We start from the raw sequence: 14031 nt of genomic DNA on the forward strand, positions 1-14031 counted from the left end.
CTCTGTATAAAGTTCAGGCCCGACGTCAACCTTTAGACAGACACAGTAACACAGCAAGGTAGGACCCCTGGGGAGACTTATGGGTATATGTACATCACATCTTGTTTAGAAGGGGAGAGGAGACCAAGACTGCCGGGCTGACACTCTGACCAGAGACGCTGAGGCTCCCGCATGCAGACACTCCAGCTAGCAGTGGTCTAACATCCCTCGCAAGGTGTCCAACTCGAGACCAGTACAGGGTCCCATAATCTCTCATTCTCAGGTAATGGGGTCCTACACTGATGCTAGGTATATTTAGGCACATCTAGTTAGGGAGACATCGTAGGAGTACGCACTTTTTATCATGTGTTTTATATACTTGTATGTATTCATGATTATTATAATATGGCAGAGCTTTACCATCCCTTTACTTTCGTAGTACTTCTAATCATATATCTCTGCTACTGTCTAACGGTTGTTGCAGCTCATCTATTTTACACTAGAAGAACAACTGTGCAATAAATTCTTATTGAACACGCCCAGCCTGTTTATTTTGCGTATCCCTCAGAGACAAACTCAATACTCCCACTTCCGAAAGGCCCTAAAAACCTTTCTTTTTTCATAAGCCTTCCCTTCATAATCCATCCCTCCTCATCTTCCCCGACTTCCCTACCCTCTAGGGCTCAGTACCTCATAGCGCCATGAAACCGCCAGGTGTACGCGCGCTCAATAAATGTTTTAAACTCAAACTCAAACTAAGTAAGCATGAGTGACTGAGCGAAAAGTAGTACATTGTTTCTACAATCCTGAGGGATCAGGGTTGTCATGTTCTGAGGTTGCCAGAATCTATTCTCTCCTTGGTAAGAGGAGATTCTAGTGGCACTGTGAGCTAGCTGATACAGACAGGCTAACATACCCAGTGGGGGTGCACAAAATCAGTCCACCACCAGTCACACAGTTTATGTTATCCAAACGCACAGATCCTGTATAGGTTATATGTAAATGTAAATGTACAGGAATTTATATAGCGCAAATCACCAAGCGGTCTCTAAGCGCTTGCTTAGGGAACCCGTCCTGGTATTCCCCTGTGAGATAACCCCGGCAGGGTATCCGCAAGGTGAAAGCCAGGCATCCCGCCGCGAGGGGCCGTTGTGGAGATTAAGCAAGCTGTTGCCCAGAGTCGCAGAGTGTGAACCCGTGAATCGAGTAGGCACCGGAGCGAGAATTGTCGAGTCCATGGACATTTTAGGACTCAAGACCCTGCCGAGCCGGGAATTGAACCCTGGTCCCGGGCTGACCTCTGCTTCCAGGTCTGCCTCCTCTAACCAGTGAGCCACACTTCTCCACCTAACCAGTGAGCCACACTTCTCCACTATATATAGGAACTACACGACAATAAGTGGCCATGCACCAGTCTGGTAACAGCTGAGGGGCAGGCTCTGATTTTGAAGTCAGCGACAGAATCTAAGCACAGGTTCAGTGATCCTTGTTAACTAATTCTGGTATCGGTAGGATGAAGAACATCTATTAGACTACATTTTATCTTGTATACGCCACCCCTCCGCCCCATGGATCTTTTACTGACAATGATCACAGTTTCTGACTCAGAAAGACTTCCTGGTTTCACTCAAGAGGTTCTGGTTTCTTGGCCAATGTTCCCTTCATTTTGACATTCAACAATCATGAGAACATTCTGTGTCTTCTCTTAATCACTCTGAGAAAACAAGCAAACAATTCAGGAGGCACTCACCTTGGTTTGCCACAGAATAGGTAGATTTTCCTGAAAAATAAAAACATTACATCAGTGTTAAGGTCACAGAGGTCACTCAGCCTGTCCTCTCACTGGGGGATCACCCATGTTTATATTAGGAGGTTGGTGCAGAGAGGGGTGAGGAAAGCACAGTTTCATGTGCATAGCTTAGTCAGTGAGATTCAGGGGTGTAAATCTCACATTTCTCAACTACGAAGCACTGGGCCACAGGGAGAATGTGTGAAGTGACCAAGGTCCTGGATGAACTGTTCCTATGAGAAGGGAGAGGTGTGGCACAGCAGCCAAAGTGGCTGAATCCGGAGCACAGGCTTCAATATTCCGTGAGGAGACGGGTCAGTAGTGATATGCATTAGGTTGGTCTTTGGGGCTCATTTAGTGTTTGGTAGTTCTACGCCTCTACTCCATCTGCTACATCCTAAATAAGGCCCTAGTCTAGAATGGCCCAGGGGTAAACAAAAACGGTTTGGATTACTACCTTGAGGAATTGCCAAGCGTTAGACTGTTTGCAAACACTAGTCCCATTACCTTATAGGTGTTTTAATGCCAGTTCAATGCCTGAAAACCAGATAGTGGCGTAGCTTCCCAAGCGTACTTGTCACAACAGAGGAAGGTTAACCACTAACCTTTTACAGTCGGATACAGTGGGAACGATGGTTGATGCTAGTTAACCTTTTCCCCGTACATGGAAACACCAGTGAGTATATATGCATCACTCTACAGGTCTTACCACCATAGGGGAAAGGGAAAAAAGGGAAAAAATGAAACAATAAAGTTGCAGCAGCAAAACAAAGAATAGGGATGTCTTCAGGAGTTGTAGACCTCACTCCTACAATCCACCCTGTTAGCCCTGCAAGTGAGACACAAGTACACATATATGAAGTTCAGCCCTTATGCCTCCAAAAACAATGCTTCTCTATGTGTAAAATAAATTGTAAATTGATACTTGTATAGCGCACTACTCACCCGCAAGGGTCTCAAGGCGCTTGTACGAATACCGCTGTGGAACCCATCCTGGCTTTCCCTGTGAGGTGTCCACTCCTGGGCACCCCCAAGGTGGAGGCCAGGCATCCTTAGCGTTGTGGGGGCCGTTGTGGAGATTAAGCAAGCTATTGCCCAGAGTTGCAGAGTGGGACTCCATGATTGGAATAGGCACCGAGGCGAGAATTATCAGGTCCGCGGAATTTTTGAGCTCAAGACCCGCCGAGACGGGGAATTGAACCCTGGTCCCGGGCTAGACCTCCGCATCTGGGTCTGCCGCTCTAACCATTGAGCCACACTTCTCCACAATTAACTTACAATTAATGCTGCCGCACATATCCCAACATCAAAAGCACTAAAGAGGAAAAAAAAAAGAAAAAGGCAAAACAATTTGATTCCTCCTGGGTAATACTCTGGTAAGTTTTGTGGTAAAGGAATCAACCACTAAGTCATCAAGTCAAGTTAGAGGTACTTATCTTACTTGTTTATCCCTGGAAGGTGTTCTGCCAGAAGATAAATCCTGTAATGAATTGACAAACGCCAAATGGCGTAAGAGAGGCGTGACAGTTGGAGAGAGTGCGTTACCCCCGTTTTTATGCATATTACATAGCTGTCATGCTGTCCATGCGGACTAGGACAACTTTGCTTTGAAAAGCTTTGAGCACTAGAAACACTGCTAGAAGATCTAGATAGTTGATGTGGAGAATTTTGTGCTTGTCGCTCCACAGACCCTGGATTGTGTAATCTTAGAGATGTGCGCCCCAACCTGTCAGAGGTGCATCTGCGTTACCACGATCTGTGGAATAGGGTCGATGAAAGATCGTCCTCTTGATAAATTTTGTGGGTTCCACCACTGCATAGAGCGATGGGTACGGCTATCCACCAACACTAGATCAGTTAATTGACCATGCGACTGACTCCACGGACGTGCTAAGCACTATTGTAGGGGACGAATGTGAAGTCTTGCATGGGGTACAACCTCTATGCAAGATGCCATCATTCCCAACAGTTGCATGAATACCCTGTCTGTTAAAGTTTGGTTGGTCTGAAACTGTAGCAACAGAGTTTGAATGTTGCGAACTGTGGCTGCGTTTGGAGAGGCTAGAGCTTTGTGAGTGTCAAGAGTGGCTCCCAGATGGAAATGCATTTGTGAAGGCTGCAGGTGAGATTGTTGAGCATTGACCCTGAAAGAATTTGATGAAGTAGGTCTATTGTGGTCTGAGTCTGTTGTAGAAACATTTGGTAAGTGCTGGCTTTAGATGAGCCAGTCGTCTTGGTACTGGAAGACCTGAATATGTTGCCTTCTGAGATGAGCTGCCACTACTGCCAGGCATTTGGTAAAGACTCGGTGCAGTGGTCACTGCAAATGGGAGTACCTTGAACTGATAATGTTTGCCTGCTATCATAAATCTGAGGTATTTGCGGTGAGCTGGATGAATTGGATTGTGAAAGTATATGTCTTTTATGTCTACAGTAGACATAAAATCGCCCTGCTTTAAAGTGGAAGCACTTGTTGAAGCGTTACCATGTGGTAGTGCTTTGGCAATATGTTTTGGTTTAACACTCTGAGATCCAGAATAGGCCTTAAGGTGATGTCCTTGTTTGGGATTTGAAAGAAGAGAGAGTAAACCCCTGAACCTCGGTACTTTACTGAAACTAGTTCTATGGCTCCCTTTAGTAAGAGAGATAGAACCTCTTGTTTGAGTAACTGTAAGTGGTCAGGTGACAGTTTGTGAGAGCGAGGTGGAATGTTTGGAGAATTGGCGGTAAGCTCCAGGCAATAACCATGTTGGATAATGCCGATCACCGATTGGCCGGGTGTTATGGATTGCCAAATGGTAAGAAACTGTTAAGGTCTTCCCCTGACAGGTGTTAAACAATCGGGAGGAAGTGTGGGCAAGTCACAGCTTATTAGAGGAAGGGAAGTTACGAGGTGTGGCGCCATTTCCCCTACCTTTGGAGTGGTTTCCTCTATACGAGGTGTCTTCAAACTGTGGGGCGCAACCCCCAGGGGGGCCATGGAGCGATGCAAAGGGGGTCGCGCATTCCCAGTCACACTTCTCTGCCCTGGACCCGGGGCTTCAGCCCCCCTTCCCCCCCCCCCTGTGCCCCAGCCCGCGCTGCTGCAGAGTAAATCGAGCTGCTGGGGGCTCGGCTGGGCAGTGTCCGGAGTCTTATATCCTCCACGCCCGTCGGAGTTTTTCACAGGTCTTTTAAACACCATTTGCATATTGCCATGCCTTTGTAAACTGGTTACAGAGGCTTAGTGTTTTTTCCTGGTACCTGTACCCCCTGGGTCCCCACCCTGCCTACTCCTTACATTTGTATTTTACATTTACTGCTGTAGTGTGAGAATACATTACATGAAAAGGAATATAAAGTAGGGTTGCCAAAAGAAAAATGCCAACCATGTGCTGTTTAAAGAGCCTGCAAATACCTCCTCTTGACACAAAATAGACTTATAAATAAAAAAGTATGTAACCATTCATTATGCAACTTTTCTGTCTTTGTTCTCGTTAATTATCAGTTATGGATCATTGAGGCAGCCCTAGTACACAATTAAAAGTGCTTTCTATTTATATTTGCTGTTCGAAGTATGCACAGATAAGTGCTTAAAATACTGCTTTAGGTGACTGCTTATTTTTGTACCAACTGGACCATCAAAATTATCTGCTGGCAACGCTAACCATAGGACTGGAAGTTTGTTGCAGGATCAGCACATTATTTATTTACTCCACCCTCGATCCCCGAATAATGCCATAATAGCAATAGTTTAACTTATATCTGAAACCCTACGCTGCCGTCAATAAAATGCTGAGTTACTTCAAGTGTCTGGGAATGCACCCTGCATTCAGACAACTCACTTCTCATTCTTGCCCTTCACTTTCACGCTCACCCTGCACTCACAGCAATCACAATGCACTCACACTGATCACCATGCACTCACACCATTCACCCGCTCACCCTGCACTCACAGTGATCACTCTGCACTCACAATGCACTGTTCACCCTGTACCTCACCTTGCAATCACATGAGGACACTACTCATCCTGCACTCACAGCGATCACAATGCACTCACCCTGATCACCATGCACTCACACCGCTCACCCTGTACTCACAGTGACCACGCTGCACTTATGCCACTCGCCATGAACTCACACTGTTTTCCCTCCAATTGCCCTGCGGTCACATAAGCACACCTATCACTCTGCACTCACAGTGATCACTCTGCACTCACAATGCACTTGCGCTGTTCACCCTATACCTCACCCTGCAGTAACACAAGCACACTACTCATCCTGCACTCATGTGACGTTTCACTCATCTGTCCCCTTCACTGCTCAATATACAACTCACTCAAACAAGCCCATCAGTAAACATACATTAATTTGTCCCATTCTGAACTTGCATCCGCACCCAAATTCATATGGCCACCTCACTTACCCTGCAGTCACTCCTCTCACCCTACTCTCACACTGTTGCATCGCTCACCATGCACTCACATGGGCACTCTTGTCACCCACACAGTGCAGAGGGTTAATGTGCCTGCTGCAAATAATATGTACCATGCAGATCACATAAATGAATGGAATAAGTACATTTTATTGTGTATAGTTTTTTTTTTTTAAACTTTATTTGTCATTTTCCAACATATATAAAAACAAATAAAAACAATAACAAGAAAGGAATCACATATGCAATCCATATAACACAGTGCATCACACTCATAGTAGAGTTGTACAGGGGAGACAGAGCATCCGCACAATTCCCGTATAGCATCACAAAAGCAATCGCATAATGACATGATAATTCAATAGTCACGTATAACCAAAATATGGAGGAAGTCAGAGGCTGTTACAATAGTGGCATGAAAGGATAGCCAGCGTCCCAGCACAAATGTAGGGGGAGAGGACCAGTAATACACACAGCAGCAGGTCATGTATACCCAGAAGAGACCCTGGCATGGACTGGCAGGCCACGACCGCCGACCACAGCAGCCCTCAGGCGGCCTGCCTGGGATAGACTAAGTAAGCAGGGCCCATCAGCCCACCCCTGTCGGGATCACCTGACTCTCCAACTGGGACTGGCGTTCAGCAGTGATCTTAGCTATGTAATCCCGGTAGGGACCCCAAATGTCAAGAGGGCGTGAGGAAGCGGGGATCGTGGAAGAGTACTCCACGCAATTAATGTTGCAGAAGGCCATACTGCGCAGCCAGGATTTCAAGCTGGGCGCCTCCTGGAGCACCACAACAGAGCTATTTCTCTTTTTGCCAATAGAAACCCCAGTGCCGCAAGCTTACGGACAGACCGTGGAAAGTTCGAGACATACTCTAGCAGTGCAATCTCTGGGGTAGGGGACAAGGGAACCCCAAGCACCTGACTAAAAGTGTGATGAACCTGGGACCAGTAGTCGCACAACAAGGGGCAAGTCCAGGAAAGGTGGGCAAAGTCTGCGTGAGGTGCCCCACACTTTGGGCATTGATGAGCGCGGGTGTGGTCAATCCTATGGGCCAAAGCGGGAGTGTGGTAAAGGCGTCACAAAAACTCGAAGTGAATAAGTTTATGCCTACTGTTTAACGAGACTTGCTTAGTGACCCTGCAGCACTGGGCCCACTGGTCGTCCGTAATTGGTTTCCCCAAGTCTGCTTCCCAGGCTACCAAATGCGCACCAAAAGGATGTTGAATGATAGCCGAGAGCGGGAGAGCCTCATCAGGGGCCAGCGGGAAAGTAGGAAAAACAGAGCGCATCATAGATCTGAGCCTGGTTAATACAAAAGCGTCCATAAAGGTGCGTTCTGTGAAGCGGGGGTCATCAATTATGCTAAAGGCATGGCCGTCGGGGATGAGGTCACCAATCGTGTGTAGGTTAAACTTGGCGAGGATATGTTTAACCACCAACTCACCGGTTATCGGAAGCCAGTGTGCATTCGGGAGAGGAAGGGAAGGAGAGTACAATATGTCAAGGCCCAGCAACCTGCGTACTTTATCCCACGCCCAGCACGTGTAGGATACAGTCTGGATATCCTGGGGATCCCTAGGAATCCCCTTGGGAAGAATCGTTGATAGCGTGTGCGGTAGGGCCAGGTCAGCTTCAGGCCTAAGATATAATATAAGGGCATCAGGGTGGAACCAAGAGTAAGCGAAGGAGCACTGCGCAATCAAAAAATACAAATAAAAGTCGGGCACACTGAGGCCACCCCGGTCATATGGGAGAGTAAGCACTTGCCAGGATACGCGCGGGTTTTTGTCTCCCGAAACCAATCGCAAAAATCAGGGAGCGTAATTGGGAGAAAAATATCTTTGTGAGAGGGATAGGAATATTGTTAAAAAGATACAAAAATCGAGGAAGTATGACCATTTTTATAATGGCGATGCGTCCAACCATCGACAGTGGCAGGCGTATCCAACGGTCTATATGGTCTTCCAAGAAATCTAACGCCCTGCCGTAATTTAACCTTATAATGTCCACGGTGTCAAGATGAATGTGTATCCCCAAATATTTAACCGAGTCCGCGCACCATTCCAAAGGGAACTCACTGTCCCACTGGGTGGTACTCGGGGTGAGAGGGAAAATAAGGGATTTATGCCAGTTAATTCGAAGCCCTGAGAACTCACCAAATTGCATGATTTCGGCCAGCAGCGGTTACAGATTCACAACAGGTGTTCTAACATAAAGAATCATGTCATCCGCGTACAGCGACATTAAAAGCGGGCCAGTGCGAAACTGAAGGCCTCTAAACAGGTGCTTTTCCTGGAAGTGTCGGACCAGAGGGTCCATAGGCAGTATAAAAAGTAGGGGGGACAGTGGGCAGCCCTCCCGTGTGCCACGCGATAATGTGAATCGTTCAGTGATGGTGCCATTCAGGCGAATCCGGGCTGTGGGGAGAGTGTACAGCAAAGCTACCATTAAAACCAGGCATTCGGGCATACCCATGCGTCTCATGATTGATAAAAAAAAGGGCCATTCTAGCGAATCGAACGCCTTTTTGGCGTCAAATAAAATGGCGGCGGCCGGGGTGGCAGGGTCGATGCGGTTTATGACCGAGAACAGAGTCCGCAAATTTAAAGAGGTGGACCGATGTGGGACAAACCCGGACTGGGCCGGAGATATTATAAACTCCATTAAAAGGGAAAGCCGAATGGCTACAACTTTGGCTAGAATCTTGTAATCGAGGTTCAATAATGAGAGAGGTCTGTAGGAACTGCACAAAGTGGGGTCTTTACCTGGTTTGGGGAGGATTATCACCGCTTCCCTGAATGTAGGGGGTAAATATCCACAATCAAGGGCTTCAGCATAGACTTCAATAAGCCGGGGAGCGAGCTCGTCTTTGTATGCTTTATAAAAATTGGCCAAAAAGCCGTCCAAGCCAGGGGCCAATGAGCCTCTCATCGCGTCGATGGCCTCCATGACGCTTTCCAGGGTAATTGGAAGGGAAAGAAACTCCTGCATGTGCCTCTTAAGGAAGACCAAAGCAATCTCATCTAAATATGCAGTCTGACCGCTTAAATCCTCAGATAGGGTGGAAGTGTATAGAGTCTTGTAGTAGGACAAGAAGGTCTAACAAACTTCCGGGGTGGAATGGCGGAGACTACCATCCGGCGCAACGATGCCCGTAATGTATGGCGACTGGCTTGGTGGTCGAAGCAATTGCTCCAACAATTTCCCGGGTCTGTCACCCTCCCCGTACTGCCGCGCCGGGTGTTGTCTAGACAAATATCTTAGTTCTCTGTCCGCTTCCTCACGGAAGTTAACCAACAATGCTAACCGTTGCGCTTCGCCCTCAGCAGTAGGAGCCAGCTGCTTTTATTGTGTATATTTAATTAAAACCCTTTCAATTATTGTACAAGAAAATCTTCGAACTGGCATTTAAAAGAATAAGAAAAAATACGTAGGCAATCTATACAATCATATTTTTATAAAATAAACTGACGTTGTCTTGGGTTCTGAACTATTATTTACACCTCAGTCCTTTGGTTTTGGGCATTTGATCTCATGCCCTGTTTTTTCGGTTTTCTGTATTAAAAGGCTAACTTTCTGCAAGAATCTGGTATGCTACATGTAACAGTTGACTATTCAGTACTAGCACTCTGCGAAATGCGTGTAATAGATAGAAACGTCTCAGGTTATTCAGGGATGGGAAAATACACAGTAAATGAATCAGAGTTTCTTCCGCTTGGCCACAAAGTCTGCAGAGTGATGTTGGCCATGTTTGTTTCCATGCAGGAACCTGATCTTTTGAGATAAATGTCCCCATCCAAGTTCGTAGTAACAGTTGTTGGGTGGTTGTTGTGATGTGATTGACTAAGTATGGTTGTGGGGAACATCTCTCGTACGAAGCTAATACCGTCCAGCCGTGTTTTATCGTTGCTAGTGCGGCTTTATCTACGATCCAGGCTTTTTGTTTTGCCACATTATTGGCTATTTTTTTAAAAGCTGCGAAGGTGTAATTGGCGTTCCATGCTTCTTGCATTTTGAGGTTTGTCAATGCTTCTTCAAGGACTGTAATCCAGGCATTTTTTACTTTTGTTTGATTCTTTATTTCGAATCAACAGTGACCCATCAACGAGTCCTCTTGTGCTGCTTTTTATTTCCAGCACGTTTTTAATATTGCAGATTGTCTTACTAAATGCTGGTTTGATAGCCCAAATTCCAAACGTACTTGTGCTTGTGATGCAAACTTCGGAATCTGGAAGATGTATTTGAATAACTCTGATTGTTGTAGATTCAGGAAGTTGGCGTCTTGGCCTCTAAATAATTCAGAACCGTATGTGAGGGTTGGGAGAAACTTAGCTGCGATTACTTTTAACAAGTATAAGTTGGATGGGCACTTCAGTTTTGTTTTTAGTAAATTTAGAGCGAAACGTAGTTTGTTAGCCTGGGCTTTTCTATACAGTAAATGGTCTTTTAGAGTCCTCCTTGAGTCTACTACTACTCCTAGGTACTTGTATGCGAGACTTTGCTCTATGTTGTTACCCGCTACGTGCCATTTGAATTTTTGCTGCCCTGTACGTGATGAAAAACAGATGACCTTCGATTTTTTATAATTGATAAGCAAACCGTGCTCCCTGATGTATTCATGCAACCTTGTGATGGAGTGTTGTAGGCCCATAGGGGTCTGGCTGCATAGTACGATGTCATCTGCATACTGCATGCTACTTATTTTGTGGTGTGCTAGCTTTGGGGGATCACACTGAATTTCTGAAATCCACTTATCGAGGTCTGCAGTGAAAATATAGAAAAGAGTGGGAGCCAATACGCATCCCTGCTTTAGGCCAATGTGGGTTGGGATCTTTGCTGTTGTTCTTTCACCATTCCCTAATTTTATCTTGACCCAGGTGGATGTGTATAGGTTGATAATGACCCGCAGTAACTTCGTTGGGATACCCCAGTTTGCCATCTTTTGCCATAGGATCTACCTCGGTACGGTGTCAAACGCTGCTTTTAAATCTACAAAACAGGTGTACAGTTTTGTTGATTAATCCTTTGCTTTTTCGACAAGGAGGTTTAAAGTGAGCAGGTTGCACGACGTGTTTGTTCCCGGCCTGAACCCAGTCTGTGTCATTGGAAGGATCTTACTCGTGGTGACCCATTCTTCCAGTGCTCTCAAGAGGTTTGATGCGTATATTTTAGCCTCTACGTCAATGAGAGCGATCAGCCTATAGTTCGCCGGGTCTGATCTAACTCCTGCTTTAAAAATTGGATGCAAAATGCTCCCTCTCCATGATGAAGGTATGCTTCCCGTTTGAAAGGCGTGGTTGTTCAATGGGGTGAGGTATTCTGCCCAGAACAATTGGTCGAGTTTAAAGAGCCCATTTGGCAAGCCGTTAGGGCCAGGTGCACCGTTTGTCCTCAATTTATTTATGACCGTTTGGACTTGATGTTGACTGATCCAATTTTCACCAAAGTTTTGTTCCGATTCTTCCCTTTTGTGTTGCTGGTGAGTAGTGTAATTTAATTTCAGTTCTTGGATATTGCAGACGTTCCCTTGGGTTTGCTCTAAGTGATGGATCCAATCTGCCTGTAATATATTTGCATTATAATCGTGGGCTGCTCCGTTTGCTATTTTATTAATTTCTGCCCAAAATTTCCTGTTATTATTTGATTTGCTTGTTTCCAATAGTTTTTGCCAAGTTTCTGTTTGTTGATTTTTCTTTGCTATCCAAACCTCTTTTTTGTATTTTTGCCTTAATTTGTGAATTTGTCGCTTTGTTTCTTCACCCATATTCTGATCTTTTCCTTGTAACTTTCTGATTTCCTGATTTAAAATCCGTTTTTTGCACACTATTGAGCCAAGATGCACTGAGTGTACTGTGCTTGATTTACTTCTTTGGCTTTTGTTTTGGAGACCGAATCTATCGGTTAAACATATGATCATCTCTTCCCAGTTGGCCTGTTGCGCAGCCAAACTTTTTCCTTCGCCTTTTTCCTGTACATTTTTTACATGGATCATGATTTCTTCAACATTCTTTTCCTTCCATACGAGTCGTTTAAGGTTATATGGGCTTGGGGTTTCCGTCAAGTCATTGCGTGCTGGTGCCCTTGCATATTGAAGGCTGAGATCAATTGATTGCAGACTATGATCGCTCTCCAATTTGTGAATTATTCTGTAGTTGACGATCATTTGAAGTACCTCCAAGTCCACTATGGTATAATCTAGGACTAATTGAGCCTGTTTAGCAATTCTGGTGATGGCTGCTGGTTGATCTTGTGGAAAACTGCCATTCAAAGTGATCATGCCGATTTCTGAAAAGTTTAAGGCACAGCTGGCCATATTTGTCCTTTTTTCGGTGGTTTGTTATCATTGGAGAAATGGTTTTCCCTTTCAGTTTGTTTTGTTGGATATTTTGTGTGCGGTCCACTTGTAATAAAAACATGTTAAAGTCGCTTGACACAACCAATCCCGCCTGTGGGAAAGTAGATTGCATGGATTTGACAAGTGCTTTCAGGGTCGAGATTTTCTCTTGTTTCGTTTTGGTTTCTGGGTGTATGTAGATGTTACAAATTACCAATGACCGTATCTCTTGGGCGCCCTGTGATCCTGAGCTGATTTCAGATGGTAGCTCAATTTTGATACACTGAATCCATGTTTGTCCAGAGTCGATTAAATCATACGTCCATGGTATGCTGGTGTTCAGGTAGATTGATAATCTGCCGGCTGCCCTACCTACTGAACCTCTTTTGGTGGCATATTGTTGGAATTCTTTGAAGCCGTTTATCTGAACCGATGTAATTGACCTGGTCTCTTGGAGTAATAAGATGTCAAATTGTTTTAGGAAGGCTAATAATTTGGCATCCTCTGTTTTGCCCCCTAGTCCGTTTATGTTCCACTAGCATAATTTCGAGTTAGATTTAAATGCTTCATCTTTCCTGTAGTCCGTGGAACTTGATGTTGGGGGTAGGACTTTCCTGGTCTGACTGGTTGCTCGTCTAATTTCAATTCCCCATTTTGCGAACTCTTCTCTATGCTGCCAAAATTCTTTGGCTTTCTTTGGATCGCTCCAAGTTACCACTGTCTTATCTATCCCTTTTACATTTGAGAGTGGTTTGAACTCAATACTTTCAATATGATTCATCAGATGTTTTAGCGTTTCAATTGAATTGGCGAGTTTTAGAATGGCACTCCGATTGAGGATGTCGTGCTTCCCTCTGGAGCTATAATGCAGGATAGTTTCAAGTGTTAATAGGCCTACTGGGTAAGTTGGGTCTGTCATTTCTTTTAGGTCCAAAAACATGTTTTGAGTATTTGTTTTTAATTTATTGGCTGGATTGTCCAGATAAGAGATCTTATACTGTGCTACTGCCTCGATGCCTAAAGCGGGCGGGTGGACTCTTGGGATCTCTAGTCCTTGTAATGTAGTTCTTGGCTGGTGCAATTTGGCCATGAGATTTTCTTTTTGATCCTTTGCGATTTTTGAAAAGTAATGAGAAATACTTTTTTGTTCTGCTCGAATCTTCTGTATAGGTGAGCTAACGGCAGGTTGTGTTTTTGTGTTGTGTTGGATTGACTTAGAGTCACTTAAGCTACTTGGCTTTTCTATTGTTGGGGCTGTTGGGGGCGTTATTGATGTTTGAGGTTCCTGCCCAACTTTCCCTAGGGCTTCCCGGTCCCTGTTGCATGACTCTTTACCCTTCGACCCCTTTTCTGGAGTTACTCTGGTCGAGTTTATGTTTTGGTAGCTGACCGGTGATGTCTCTTGTAACTGGTACCGATTGAAGAGTGCTGTTGCTTTTTTACTTTGCTGCTTGTTTTGTCTAGCTTTCCTCAATCTCTTTCGTTCACGTTTGGTTAAAGGATTGCTT

The 14031-nt window shown here is 45.1% G+C and overlaps 1 protein-coding gene across 2 annotated transcripts in view; it reads right to left on the reverse strand.

The window, feature by feature from the left end:
• Positions 1–14031, reverse strand: part of LOC144752881 (H-2 class I histocompatibility antigen, Q10 alpha chain-like) — a 454909-nt gene that overhangs the window by 162454 nt on the left and 278424 nt on the right. The window contains exon 7 of one of the 2 annotated variants that reach the window (XM_078640708.1): positions 1730–1759. The exons of the other annotated variant lie outside the window; for it this stretch is intronic. Within the exon in view, the coding sequence (XP_078496834.1) occupies positions 1730–1759 (30 nt within the window). The remainder of the gene's footprint in view (positions 1–1729; positions 1760–14031) is intronic. 2 annotated transcript variants of the gene reach the window in all.

This window comes from Lissotriton helveticus, chromosome 5_1 (genome assembly GCF_964261635.1).
Source record: "Lissotriton helveticus chromosome 5_1, aLisHel1.1, whole genome shotgun sequence".
NCBI classification, from domain to species: domain Eukaryota; kingdom Metazoa; phylum Chordata; class Amphibia; order Caudata; family Salamandridae; genus Lissotriton; species Lissotriton helveticus.